We start from the raw sequence: 15099 nt of genomic DNA, 5'->3' as shown, positions 1-15099 counted from the left end.
TTGCTGGAGGCTAGCAGTCCAAGATCAGGCATCTTGACACTGACCAACAGGTTCAATGTCTGGCAAAGGCCCATTCCTCATAGATAGTGCCCTGTAGGTGTCCTTGCATGATCAAAGGTGGAAGGCCAAAAAGGGGAGGCAGTGGTCTGCAGCCTCTCTTCTAAGGGCATTCATCCCATCCAGGAGGGCGGAGCCTTCCCAGCCTTATCATTTCCAGGGTCCCCCCTTTCAAATCCATCACCTTGTGGGTATAGTTCCAACATGGGAGTGGCAATCTATACCCACCCTGGTTCTTCAAATGGAGTGAGCCCCAGAATCTCCTGCAGGGCTTGCTAAAATGCAGACTGCCAGGCCCCACCCCCAGAGGGTTTAGCAGATCTGGAGTGGGGTCCAAGAATCTGCATTTCTAACAACTTCCCATGTGATGCTGATGCTACTGGTCCTGCAGTCACACTAATTTTTAAGAACCATTTTATAGATGATTTTGGATCACTGCCATCAAGTCATCTTTTTTGAGGAACCACAGAGCCCTCCCTTAACAGCCATTTTAATATACAGACAGCAGGAATTTTACACACATCCCCATGGTCTGCCAATCACTCGGCTCAGGCACATGTTTTGGGTGCAGCCATGCATCGCTACTGTTAACAGCCAAATGTTACAGAGCAAACTGAATGCCGGCTGCTCAGTCCTTCAGATCCTCAACTCTTGGCATTTCATATTTCACCACCACCTGGAGCCTTCACTCCACCACACGTGATGGGCCATGTGACCTGCCCAGCTACAGTTGAGGAAGGACAGGGTCCTGAGAGGTGACAGGACCTGCCCACACTCGCTTGGCATCTTGGACTGAGCCTTACTTCTTCTGCATCCCATTTCTAGTTAGGAGCATGGATCCTGGAGAGAACATGGACCCCAGGGTCACACAGGAGTAACTGGTGGAGCTGATCTCACACCAGGTGGTCACCTGGTTCCTTACTTCCCTCAGGACTTCTGGCCCCTTCACTAACCAGCCCCGGATGCTGTGACTTTCCAACTCCTGCTTCTGACGACTCTAGTTCCTTTAGGTACTCCATTACTATCACACTTGCAAGCAGTTATTTCTCATCCCTGTTCAGACACAGGCATGCCCCCAACAGCCTTGCTCCTCACTTCACGCATGCTGGGAACTGCTGCAGTTTCAAAGCTGAGTAATAGTGTCCCGGGAGACATCCGACTCACGCCCCATCCCATCTCCACTTCAATAACCAGGCAAGGGACTGCCTCGAGTTTGCAGTTCTGGCAGGCACAAGGGTGTGGCAAGCACTGGCTGTCTAGTGGGTCTCAGTGCCCCACACTCCTCACAAAGAGTTGTATCTACCCCTGTCTTCCCTCGGCCTGGAGAGCCCTGTTTGGCAGAGGCCCTCCCAGCAATGCCAATCCTGTGTTCTTCCATGGTGTTCAGAAATCAGTTCTCTATGCCCATGGCTGGGCACGGTGGCTCACGGTGTAATCCCAGCACTTCTAAAGGCCAAGGCAGACAGATCACTTGAGGTCAGGAGTTTGAGACCAGCCTGGCCAACATGGTGAGACCCTGTCTTTACTAAAAATACAAAAATTAGCTGGGCCTGGTGGCAGGTGCCTGTAGTCCCAGCTACTCTGGAGGCTGAGGCAGGAGAATCGCTTGAACCCAGGAGGCGGAGGTTGCAGTGAGCCAAGATGGTGCCACTGCACTCCAGCCTGAGCAACAGAGCAAGACGCTATCTCAAAAAAAAAAAAACAAAAAAAACAAAAAAAAACAAAAAAACCCCACAAAACAAGAATTCAGTTCCCTATGTCCAAATAGCTTCCCCCTTTATATCCCAGACGCTGTGTATACAAGAGACTAGGCTAAAAAGTCACGCTTCCATAGTTAGAGAAATGCCCTTCAGGTACACACTAGTGAATCTTAGAAGTAAATTAGCTCCTCCAAAGTCCCAGCAGAACATGGTTTGAGGAATTCCCCTGCCCACAGCAATTTGGTGGCCTCATGAGTCAACATTTCTCAAATACATTCTTCAGTATTTAATGTGTAATCTTGGACCAGTGACCTAACCTCTCTGTGCCTCAGTTTCCTCATCTATATAACAGGGGCAATAACAGTATTTACTTAAAAGGCTTATTGTGAAGACTAAGTGAGCTCATGTGCGTAACTCTAAGGATAGCTGGCAGAGGGAGCCACAGGGTCTGGCTCTGACAACGATGCCGCTCTGATTATTACGGAGGTCACAAACTATGTGGCCTTATTTATATCACTTAGAGTTGTCAGTTATATGCAAATTAATGAAAGACAAGTCTCTTTCCACCAAATGGCCAGGCACAGGCAATGTGCTTTTCCTGCAGAAAGGGAAGAGCGGGGCCCACCCCTACCTGGGGGTGGGAAAAGAGGGGAATGAAAGGACTAAGGGGGTCCTTCTAGGACCTGCCAGGTCAGCTTCCTCTCAGAAGAAAGCCACAGCTGAGCAACAGCCCCACGGTCAGATGGAGCAGGCGGATAAAACAATTGCTGTCTAAACAAAAGAAGCAGGGCTGCCAACCCCACACTTACTTCCAGGACGGTCCATTGTTCAACCACAATCGCATCATAGCCCTGTATGCTTTTGCTATCTTCTGTGGAAACAGCTTCAAAGATGAATACTCCATCTGTTAAGCCATGTAAGGAATCTGTGGAAAAAGAAAAAGGCGGGGTGGGGGGTAGTTTGTAAACCGTCTGTGGCAGAAGTCTTCTAAGCAGCAAACATTTCCACTGCATTCATTAATAATCCCAATCAGAACATCTTTTCAGCATGTTAATTAAAGAAGGCACACACAGCCATGGAGTCTATCTAGCCCTATCAGAATGAATGAGGCTAATTTACCTCACAGTTTTGAATAATATCCTTGATTTATGAGCCCAAATTTCATTGTTAGCAATCACCATTTGATTTCACGCGTTTACCTTCCTTTTCATGCTCCAGCGTCAGGATGCACTGGGGAGAACTTATCCAGGGTAAAACACAGTCATTTAGAGACAGTTTTTAGAAGCAAACTATATTTAGGTGAGGGTTTTTTTTTAAAGGGAAGAGATATAACACACCAGATCTGAGCTTGTCAGATGCGTTCTAGATGCGTTGATTCTTGGAAGTTCACATGATGTGGGCTGCTGTCCAGACAGCATTTTAGGCAGCTCTTGTCAAGAGGTGGAATGTGGGGGAGAGGGAATTTTCCCAAATAATTTACCACTGGAAATGTTTCCCTGGGCACTGCTGTAGTCAATGTACCAGGTTCTGAACTCTGTACGATTCGACAAGTCTACATGAAATGTATAGCATGATCAAAAACTATCTTAGGCAATGAGGGTACAAAGAAATATAGAACAGGCTGGGTGCAGTGGCTCACGCCTATAATCCCAGCACTTTGGGAGGCCAAGGTAGGCGGATTCCCTGAGCTCAGGAGTTCGAGACCAGCCTGGGCAACACAGTGAAACCCTATCTCTACTAAAATACAAAAAATTAGCTGGGCGTGGCGGGGTGCGCCTGTAATCCCAGCTACTTGGAAGGCAGAGGTTGCAATGAGCCGAGATAGCACCACTGTACTTCAGCCTGGGCGACAGAGTGAGACTCTGTCTCCAAAAAAAAAAAAAAAAAAAAAAAAAAAAAAGAGCAGAGTCCTTGCCCCTACAAAATACACTAAGGGAAGCACCTTTTACCCCTTTGTTTGGTACATGGCTCCTAAATGTCCTAGGCCCATTTTGATAAGGGATTTGGGGAAAGAAGACTGACTTAGAAGCAAGTGGTTTGGGGCTGGGTTGTATCATGAAAGGTGATGTGACTCTTTCAAGGGATGAGTCTCTCATCTGTGGGATTATGGACAGAACAATCTCTCTTGGTTCCCAGATTTGATGCTATAAACACTGCTCAATCATAATATTATGGACTGAATTGTGTCCTCCCAAAATTCGTATGTTGAAGCCCTAACTCGCAATGTGACTATATTTGGAGACAGAGCCTTTAGGAAGGTAATTAAGGTTAAATGAGGTCCTAGTCCTCCTTTAACTAGGGTGGGATGGGGCCTTAGTCTAATAGGACTGGTGTCCTTATTAGAAGAGGAAGAGAAACCAGAGCCCTCTCTCTCCCTCACCTGGCATGTGTAAAGAGGAAAAGCCATGTGAGGACACAGCAGGAAGGTGGCTATCTGCAAGCTAGGAAAAGAGCCCTAGCCAGAAACTGAAGTTGCTGGAACCTTGACCATGGACTTCTAGCCTCCAGAACTGAGAGAAAATAAGTGTCTGTTTAAGCCACCCGGTGTGTGGTATTTTTTTATGACAGTCCTAGTAAACAAACACACATACAAAGCACATTTCAATGATATGCTCTTTTAAAAGGACAATTTTTAATAGGACAAATCCATAATAATGTGACCTTTTTTTTTTTCCCCTCCACGGGGAGGAAGGGAGACAAATTCAGAAAGTCCCCTGAATCACACTGGAGTTTCTGGAACTCCCAGTATTTTCTAGAATCACAAAGAAAAAGACTGACAGATGTGAATATATAACAATATTTAGCTTGGGCTCCCAACAGACCCCATAAACAAAAGGTCATCAACATGAGAAAATTATTTGCAACAACAATAACAAAATAAAGGCTAAGCTCAATATTTTGTATGTACAAAGCTTTTACAGATAGTTAAAAATACTAAAACACCATTAGAAACAAAGGACATAAACTAGCAATTAATTAATTCTCTTTCTCTTTCCATGGCCAGTAAACATTGAAAAACAATTGCAATCTCTTTTTTCTTGTTTGTTTGAGATGGGGTCTCACTCTGTCTCTTAGACTGGAGTGCCATGGCACAATCACGGCTCACTGCAGCCTCAACCTCCTGGGCTCAAGTGATCCTCCCACCACAGCCTCCCCAGTAGCTGGGACCACAGGCACATGCCACCACCCCTAGCTGTTTTTATTATTTGTAGAGATGGGGTCTCACCACATTTCTCAGGCTAGTCTCGGACTGCTGGACTCCAGTGATCCTTGGTCTCCCAAAGTGCTGGGATTACAGGCATAAGCCACTGCTCCAGGCCTCAACTTCTTTTTTATTTAGCAAGGTGACAAATTTTGAAAAGAAAATTCTCACTGCTGGTAAAGGTATGGTGATATGGGAAAGTTTATAGTGCTTAAGGGAATTTTAACTGTACAGTCTTTCTAGAAAGCAATTTAACAATTTTGCAGGATCTTGCCACAAAAAGTCCATCCTCTTTCACCCAGAAAGCTTACCCTTCTTGTCCATCTTGAGGTAATAACCTCCAATACCATCAAATATCCATCTACAAGCATTACTTATAAAATTACTTAAAAACTTAATCTAAATGTTCAACAATCCAAAGATTTAACCATAGAAAAATAGTTAAATTTAGAGATTTCTGTATAACACTAGGCTGTCCCTAAAATTATCATGGGAATTTAATGATTCAGAAAAATGCTTTAGATACAATATTATGGAGAAACACTAGGATATAAAACTGCCACATGAGCTCAATATGGATTTTTATGTTAAAACGGTTTAGACAAACTTTAAGGAAATACACAAAATGCTAGCAGCAGTTACAGGTGGTGGAATTACATACAATTTGAGTTTTCTTTTATATCCTTCCTTTTCCGTGAGGTTATTAACAAGTTAAATCGGGTGTAACACAAGTAAATGGACAACACAGATGACAGAGAATGTCCTTTTTCTCTCTACAAGGCTCTTGAAGGCATAACTAGAATCAAAGAGTTTTGTAAAACTATGAGGAGATGGATATTAGTATAATCTAAATAGAAAAACTTTCCTTAGAGGAGTCTAAAAATGGAAGATAGGGGCTCAGAAGGGTGAGTGACATGTTACTGGAGTTCAAGTTTACCCTGAATAACCTTCCAGCCATTCATTATGACACCTACTGGGAATCTATTATGTGCCAAGTAGTCCTGTAGTCACTAGAGATCTCACGAGCAGCAAGACAAAGTCCCTGCCTCCATGCAGCTTACCTTGCAGTGGAGGAGCAAGACAATAACACCATGTCAGAGGTGACAAATCCTAGAAAAATACCAAGTGGGCCAAGGGGAGAGTGAAAGTGGACACAGTGGTAGTGGCTATTTTTGAAAGAGGCATCAGGGTAGGGCTCCCCACTTCAAGTGAACTAAGCAAGCAAGGACTATGGATCTGCAGGGTTTGAGAGTTCCAGGAGGAAGGGACAGCCAGCCTGACATGCAGAGTAAATGAAGGACAGTCAAGGACCAGGTGAGCAGCAGAATCAGGAGAGAAGGTAGTTAAGACTAAATTGACTGGTGGGGAGGCCAGCCATTTAGGGCTCTGTTCATCTGACTTGCTTGGCCAATGGGATATTAGTAGGTGTAATGCAAGCAGAGGCATAAAAAGCACATGTGTGGTTGAGCTTGGCCTCTTGCGTCTTTGCCATTACATTGAGAGGGCATGCCCCAGCTAGCCAGTTGGTTCTAGGGAGATGAAGGACAAATGGAGCAGAGCTGCCCCAATGGAGCCCAGCTGAGACCAGGTCTGCCTCAACAGAGCTGCTCCAGCCAACCCCAAAATCTACCAGAGTAAATTGTTACCATTGTAAGCCAATGAGTTCTGAAGTGGTTTGTTACACAGCATTATTGGAGCAATAGCTGACTGACACAATGCCCAATCTAGACCTAAAAACAAGACCACGGTACTTTGCTTAGCATAGGTCCTTATTCCAGAATAATAGGGAGGCCTAACCGGTTCAACAAAACCATGGCTGTAAGGGTAATGAGCACAGCAGCCTTATCCTGATATTATCCCAACATAAGGTAATTCTCCATTTCAAGTGAGAGCCCTATGGGTAAACCAATAACACACTCCAGCTTCTTGTTTCCTATCCTGAGAGTCTGTTATCAAACAGCCTTGGCAGGTGCTAAGCTTGCCTCTTATCTGCTTTGCTGAAAAGTTTCTCCCATGTGCTTATTCCATGGCCTCCTAAGAGACATGTTTCATAGGTGATCAGGGAAAAACAGCCGCTGTACAGCTAAATCACATCACAGGTATTTTGGGGTCCAAGGTGAGTACGGACCATAGTCCGGCTCACTTTTTAAGTTCTGGGTAACACTCCAGGAGTCCATCTGGAGCCCCTATCACATTAGGGATGTCCTAAGAGACCCCTTTGAGTAAAGCCCTCCCAAATCCTGACCTGGGCATGCTTGAGACCAGAAGACACTCAATGATTCCATCAGGATTGTATCAACACAGCACACATTTCCTCAAGACTTCTACAAAAATATGTTACATCAAATTTCCAAAGCCTCTACCTACAGATCTTCTCAATGGAAAACCTCTAAGCCCTTTAAAAGTGCCTGCCATGTGCTTTAAGTATTTAAGTGCCTAATTCAACATAAATTATCTGATGGTGTTTAGCCTGCCCATGGCGAGCATGGCAGAGCTGAGGTCCAGATGAGGGAAGGGGACACTCACAGCCCATCCAGACTTTTTCTCCATCCCCTGCTGGGCTTCCTCTCCTTCCTCCTGAGTCAGGCCTGGGAGTGGGGCTGTGTAGTCAGCAGGGAAAGCTACAGCTAGCTTGGGGGCATGAAGGAGGAACACACCCAGATCCACCCACCTCATCCACTGCCTGCTTCCCAGTCTCCCCACCTTAGCCTAATCCTCCAGTATTCTGAATCCAGAGCACTGATTCACCTACTTAACCATGAGGCTGAAGTTCAGAATGGCTGTCAAAATCTGGTTATCTGTAACAGCAAAAAAGTCAATGAACCACAGAGAGCAGACAGCTGGGCTTTTAAAGAGTCTCTTGTTTTGACGGCCTTGTCCGCTCCTTGTCTCCTCATTACCTTCATGGCTCAGCCTCACTATAATGTGCACCGAGTTGGGTATAAATAGGTTTATCTTAGAGTGAAGGCTCCGATGTAAAAAGGTTAAACTGCCCTCCATCTATGGAAAACATTCCATTATCACTGCATTTTTTATTAAAGCGAAGATGCTTCCCTACTGTGCACAAAAAGCTATCTGCCCTCGTACTGTATAAATATTTGATGTTGGTCTTTTGGTAAAAGGCCACCTTAATATTCCAGGCTTATGGCTCACAAGAAGGATGTGGGAAAAGGAGATTTGTCATATTATTTCAAGAGGCAAATTCTATGAGGCAACCACTCTTCTGCAGCCTCTGAGACATTAAGACTCTGTCTATCAAGCTAACCTTCAGGCTCAGCCCTAGGGTGCTATGCTTTGCCAAAGTCTAGCCTGAATGTGCATGCCATGACAAGCGGTCAATGCATTTGGTCTATTTTTGCAGGGTTAAAAACAAAGTGTTACTATTCTCCTTTAAGCAAGCTAGACTGGACTAGATTGTCTACCCTGGAGTAGCTGGCATAACAGATGCTCTTGCCTCTCTGAGGGCACCTTCTCTCGATCAGAGGCTGCAGTGCTCTTGGCACCACCTTGATTCCAGGATTGGCACTGGCCAACTGCATAAGCACAACTGCACATGCAGTCATATGACATGTGATCCCATGGCAAATGTAATCACTGCTCAACCAATCCCAGGTAACGGTGCCATGTGCTTCCCAATCACCCCGCAGCTAAGTTGCTCTATTAACCAAAGAATGAGCAAGGCGTTGCCTTCTCTTGCTTCTTGAACACCCACTGCTGCTCTGGGTCTGCTGCCTTTCTACATTCTCCATTTGAGGCACTGAATAATCTAGAAAAGATATTACTCCTCTTCAGCTAGAAAAGGGTTAGCTTGCAAGTTGCAGCACCATTGAACTGACCAGATAGGGAAGAAACATTGTGATTCAGTGTTAGCTGGATGTGAGGCACTCTGCCAGGTGCAGTTCAAGGCTTTTCATTGAATCCTCCCCAAAATTCTGTAAGAGTTGTCATTCCCTTTTAGTGGGTAGACAACCGAGTTAAATGATTAGTCCATGTTCATATGGAATACAAAGGCCAAACCAGATCTGAAATGTGATTTGTTTGATCCTAAAACCTACCCGTTTTCAACAGTAGACATTTACTGAGCTACTACTATGATGAGGCAGACCCTGTTTGAGGAACTGGAGGTAGGTGCTAAACAGGCTAGGTTTCTACCCTTGCAGAGCTGGTGTTTTCTGACCACTGCACCATACTCTCTCTGCCTTGGTGGTTAGGATGAGATTTCAGTTGGGGCACAATGAGATGGGCTTAGGGCTTCTGTTTGGGGCCACATCTGTACAGATGCCATGCTGTCCTATATGGGGCAAAAAAAATAAAAATAAAAATATGCTTGTAAATGGGTAAGTTATATATATAGCTGTGTATTTGACACAATGGAAGAGCACACAGCAATGAGAGAAAATGGTCTGCAATTACATGTAAAAATGTGGACGAATTCCACAACGATAAGTGTATAAAGTTTGTATACAGTTCAAAACTCATCAATAGTGTTTCAGGTAGGGACTGTGCTTACCCCGGGGGGATAGAAACAGCGTGGGACATGTAGGGGCTTCTAGGGGCTTGATCTGTTCTATTTCTTGATCTATGTGCTGGTGACATGGATGTGCTCACCGTGTGAAAAGCCACTGAGCTATATCCTATGATCTGTACAATTTTTTTATGTGTGTGCTAAACTGCAATACAAATTTTTTAATGGTGTCCTATGGACACATGGAGAAAATGCATTTAATAGCATATGTGCAATTTAGCCCCTACATTATTAAGTGGCTTCTTTGAAATAGAAGCCCTGCCTGTAACCACTAGGCCAGACATTCCTGGAGATGGGTGGTGTCCCAAGGGAGTGGCTATCAGAAACACCTGCTACTACTTCATTCTCCCTCTTTTACCAGTCCCACCCTAAAACCTGCCGGTTCCTGGTGAAGCACTCCAATAGCAGCTTTTCCCCTCATCACCACTGACATTGTTGAGCATCATCCAGAATTATCATTAGTCACCTTCTGAATACAGGCACTGTGATGTTAAGAAAGTACAAAAAGTAAGGACCTGCCTGGGGGGTTTGTTGTGAATATGTCTATATAAAATGTATACCCCACATATTTAATACATATTTATTTAAACCATGTACATGTGGTTTACATATGTATTTTGCAAATATATGGTCATGGAGGATACGCTAGGTGTCAAAAAAGGTGGTATAAATACCAATACCAAGTGTTAACTTGAATTTAGATGCAGCTGGGGCACCGGAGAAAGTCTCAAGGGAGACCGAATCTTTTTAAAAGGTGGGAACAGAGAGACATCTGGGTGTCATGTGACCCCTATGTGATGCAGCGTGGAGAACACATTGCCTGGAATGGATTCTTGTCATAATTCTTAATTTATCAAGGCCTTAGAACTAACTTCCAGGTTACGAGAAATAGAGGTTGGAGAAATAAGATCAATGACACCATGAGCACTGATCAGATGAAGCATCATGCAGGCCATTCTGCAGAATGAGAGGCTAGGTTCCTTTCAAGCAGTCAGGAAAAGAAAAAAGGGCTCTTGTAGGCAAAAAGAGAAGTGAGGATACAGTCACCGCAAACGCTGACTGTTGCTGGAGTAGATCTGGTTTGGATAATCAGCTGCAAAGGCCATTTCTGAAACAAAGAGATGGAGGACTGCCAGGGTAGGAAAGGGCAAGGACAGGCCAAGGGTATGAGGAACGAGGAGCAGGAGTAGGCAGGGGGGTGGGGCAGGGAAGGCAGGGCAAAGAGGGTAGTTGGGGGCAGGGGATAGGACAGAACAAGAGGAATGCTGGGCAAGGCAGGGCAAGAGAGATGGTGGCAGTGGCAGCAGCCTCAGTGGCTGGTGATGGCCAGCAGCAATTCTGCAGGCCCAGAGGCCTTGTGAAAAATCAGCCTCCTCACTGAGTCTTCGGGGTTGGGCAGCCTCAATCTTACCCTGAACTCCTGACTCCCACCCAACTCCTCCACAACAGCCAGCTCAGCTTGGGGTCTCTCCTCCTGGTCTTTCCCATCCTCTAGAAATAGAGAGCCTGTTTCACTGGCCGACATGTTCCTGAGTGCCTGGCTGCTCTGCTATGTGGCCCCTGGACTCATTCTTGCTTCCATCGGGTCCTGCCACCTCCCTAGAGTGACCCTGGAGTCCTCCTCTCCCCACCAGGAGAGCCACCAAAGTCCCGCTGGGGGCCACAACTCCTGCCAGCATAGCCAGGTCTTTCCTCTTCTATCCCGCCCACCTCATGGTCCTTTTGTCTGCCTACTCCCTTCTTTCTTCTGCCACCTTCTTGCTCTTACTAGCCAGTAACCTTGACAATGACATAATGTCTCTGTGCCTCAGTTTCCACAGCTATAACACAGGCATAACAACAGTACCTACTTCACTGCAAGGATGAAGTCAATGCTAAGTTTGAATTGCTGAGCCCAGCACCCACACAAAGCACCCGCTAGGTGTCCACGGTCATCACTACACCCCTCCTCTGTGCCCTAAGCTTGCCAGAGCTCATGGGCAGAGCCTCCCCCAGCCCAAGACACCTGGTGATTCTAAGATGTAATGAATGACCCAGGGAGAGGAGTCCTGGAGACCATGAGCAGGAGCCCAAACTTGAGGAATGTACAAGTCTTTCTATGTCCTGGAGTGGGAGGCATGGGGAGGGGAGTAATGCCTCGAGAACAGAAGCTCTGGAGTCTGCACTGGGTAATTTGGGCTGAAACATCACCTTGTTTATGGGACAAAGTTCTCATGAGCTTTATGACTCTGTGGAAAATACTTTGGAGTATAAATCTCTATTTAAGAGTCATGACTGGTGCCTTTCCAGATGGCAAACAGCTTAAAGATGTGCTTCTAGCTCTGCCAGATTTATTTGTAAGGACACTAATTATCTCATTAGAAATAGGTTCCTCTTATGATTATGATTAGCTTGCCATTTTTTTTCTTAATTCTGGGAAAAGAACACACACGTATTTCATCCCAGGCCAACGGAAACCTTGAACTTTTCCAGAGCAGAAACACCCTAACCCAGTAAGCATTACTCCCAGTCACACTCTCCCTCCCAAAAGATATATAAAGGGTGAAATTGTGTTTAAAATCAGAGTGGATTTCAATTCATTTTGTTCTGAGAATTTTGCAGCCCTCCCTGACATAGATACGAACAGCTATGGTGGAGCTTTAAGATATGGGCTGCATACAGGAAGATGCCTGGGCCCTGTGGAGGACTTCATAGTTGCGCTTGCCAGGGGAAATTTCATGTTCTGTCTTCAGGGCAGGAAGAATGAATTGAATGCGGTTAAAGCCAAGGGAGGCTATAACAGTATTTCAAACACTCATGTCAAATCTGAAGAAAAAGCTGTCTAAGTTGTCTGCGTTTCTGGACTCCAGGTTGAAGAGTGGGGTGACGGGGAGTAGAGGGGGCTAACTCAGCCCTGATCGCCAAACCATGATGGTAGAGGAACAGTAAATGGGTTTGTGAACGTTCCAGGTGTTCTTTCTTGGGGGTCTTAGGGCTCCTGACATGCTCAGGCAGTGGGGTCAAAGAGAAAACCTTCCTTTTGATGCCCTAGTTTTCCTAAGAGGGGAAGAAATTCCAAGTGGCCACCTGGGTATCCACTATCTCCAGCACCTCCCTATACACCTTCAACAACTAACCATTAGTTTCCTAGGGAGGAATGTAAAACTATGCACGGCCATAGAGAGCATCTGTGGGCACCGAGAGGGGATGAAAGGAGCCACTGTTGCCACAACCCAAGACAGGCAATGGGGTGTCCCTGCAGGAAACAGGGAGCCAAAGGTTCCTCCCTGGCCTCCCCTGACACTGGTAAGTCAGGCTGTAAACATCTGTCCCAAGTTGGCCCCAAGCACGTACCGCGACTGGTGTTTTATGATGCATCTCAAACCAGACTCTGACAATCCCTGGCTTTGGGGAACTTTGCAGGTACCCATGGAGGGCTTCCTTGTGTAGAGAGAGGTTACCCACCTTGCCACTAGGGCACAGAAGTAACCCTACATTAGTTGTATTAAAGACATGATATTCTAGAACTGCACTGACCAAGTGCACACTGACCAGTGACCCTAGCCACTAGCCACATAGAGTTATTTAAACTTAAATTAATGAAAGTTAAATGAATTTTAAAACTCAATTATTCAGCTGCAGTATCCATATTTCAAGTGCTTAGTAGCCGCAGGCAGCTGGTGGCCGCCATACTGGACAACCCAGATACAGAACAAACACCTCCATCATCACGGGCACTTCTATTGGACAGCCCTGCTCTGGATGTATTCTTAACAAGCCAATCACCTTTCTTGTGTCATTCATGCATTCAACAAATGGTTATGGACCATTACACTATACAACACCTGCTGCTACTATGATAACATGTCAACACTAGACAATGATACTTAGAGACTTGCATGCAAAATTAAGACCTGTCTCTGCTCTATCACGTTCTAAGGCTTTGGATGATTTAAAGTACATTCATTTAGAATTCAGGATCTCAGGATGCTTGCTGGCATTTCAAGGACTGCAAACAATGTAGAATCCAAACTCTGTTCATGACTCTGCTAATGCTTGAGAGAAAACGGCTCAACAACAACACACGATACTGTTGACGCCCCCTGCCAGGTTTTGCTGGGATTGACGAATTTAGTGTTATGTTTCACTTAGGAATCCTGCTGACTGGCAGCCCTCAGGATATGCACGTGCTGGCACGTTGGTCCCACTCCCCAAATTGCCTCCCAGATTTGACACACCCTGGTGACTCAACTTGCCTTCTCGTTAACCCAAAGCCCTTTCTTTGTTGGACACATTTTCCCACTGTGGGCAGACTTTCTGCCTTAGGAGAGCTGACATCAATAGTGCTATCCCATGCAGCAAACCACCAGAGACAACACATTACTGGGGAGGGCGTACTGGGTGCTGGGAGACCTGGGAACAGTGTGTGTCTCAGTGGAGCTTACAGAAACCAGGCTGTTCAATTTATTTCTCTGCTGTTAATTTCAAGGTGCTGCTACTGCTATTTCAACTGTAATAGTGTCTACAAACAATTTGCACTTTGGAATGGCACAATCCCAGGGGGTAATTAACAAATCCAGGGAACAATCTTTTTAAAAGCCTTTAAAAGCAACAGAGACTGAAGCCACCTTCGATGAAATAGAATCACTCCACTTTCTCTGTCATTTCAGAAGATACCTGGCTGACTCCTAGAGAGGTTTAGAGAGCACAGGCCCTGGGCTTTATGGAAAGTTCCTCAAGATGTGTTAATTAGAAATAAAATGCAGCATGGTTATTGGCCGCAGAGCTTTCTGAATGAAGCAGGCTCTGAAGAGGGACTAAGATTTCAAGAGTTAGAAGCCAAGTTCACAAAGGGCCACCCGAGGACTGTGAATTCCAAACATACCGTTCACCGTTCCAAGGTAGAAGACTGCGTTCACCAGCATGCCTCCTTTCCGGAAGTGGTCGCTCATGTGCTCTAACCAGTTGGCGTCCAAGCCGTTCACTGTCTGGCCATTCTTGGAGACACGGAGAGGAATGGTGACAGGGTAGTATTGCCGGCACTTCTGATGGCTTTTCGGTTTGTTGAAAAGGGTGAAGATCTCCATTTCTGTTGGGATTGTAAAGGCAGTGGAGAGAGAAGAGGTCAACTGATGATAAAAATCTGCTTCATCGGGTTTAGTGGAATCTCTCAGGAGCCTGAATAAATGAGATGATGAATGCTGTAATCTCTGTGAGGCTGTATTGCTGCCAGATAATAAAGCCTCATTCCAAGTAGTAAGTTGAGGCTGGCTTAAAGTAACATGGACCTGAAAGGTTGGGCTTCTGATGGGGGACTTAGGTTTTTAATCTGGAATATAATGAATAGCTGTTATCTGGGATTAATGTTCACAGCTAGGTGTTTGAGAAAAGAACATAGCAGATGGTTCTAGAAAGTCATACAAATATGTGTTTTAGAAATAAAAGCAGACATATTTGGGAGAGAGTGGTCTTTGAAAAAGTAAATGTACAGAGACACATAAAAACAAAAATACTGCTCTAATTCCAGGAACCTTGTACACTCCTGAACTCACTATTTATAAACTGCAGTAGTGTTTCCTGGGGCTGAACCCATAATACTTAATCAAGTACATCAAAAATACATCATTGATATGTAA

General features: G+C 45.3%; 1 protein-coding gene and 1 long non-coding RNA gene across 5 annotated transcripts in view; one reads left to right on the top strand and one right to left on the bottom strand.

The window, feature by feature from the left end:
- Nucleotides 1-15099, bottom strand: part of RFTN1 (raftlin, lipid raft linker 1) — a 207154-nt gene that overhangs the window by 39647 nt on the left and 152408 nt on the right. For all 4 annotated transcript variants that reach the window (XM_017880015.1, XM_017879929.1, XM_017879847.1 and 1 more), the window contains exons 6-7: nucleotides 14349-14552; nucleotides 2567-2682 (exon numbers count right to left, since the gene is read on the bottom strand). In XM_017880015.1, the coding sequence (XP_017735504.1) occupies nucleotides 2567-2682; nucleotides 14349-14552 (320 nt within the window). The remainder of the gene's footprint in view (nucleotides 1-2566; nucleotides 2683-14348; nucleotides 14553-15099) is intronic.
- On the top strand, nucleotides 5996-14335 carry LOC108534765 (uncharacterized). Its single transcript, XR_001887030.1, has 3 exons — nucleotides 5996-6273; nucleotides 12615-12769; nucleotides 13953-14335. It is a non-coding gene; the product is annotated as an uncharacterized LOC108534765 (long non-coding RNA).

The sequence above is a fragment of the Rhinopithecus bieti genome, unplaced genomic scaffold (genome assembly GCF_001698545.2).
Source record: "Rhinopithecus bieti isolate Rb0 unplaced genomic scaffold, ASM169854v2 scaffold_12, whole genome shotgun sequence".
Lineage (NCBI taxonomy): Eukaryota > Metazoa > Chordata > Mammalia > Primates > Cercopithecidae > Rhinopithecus > Rhinopithecus bieti.
Note: the sequence above shows the minus strand (reverse complement) of the source record. Positions and strands in the feature narration are given on the sequence as shown.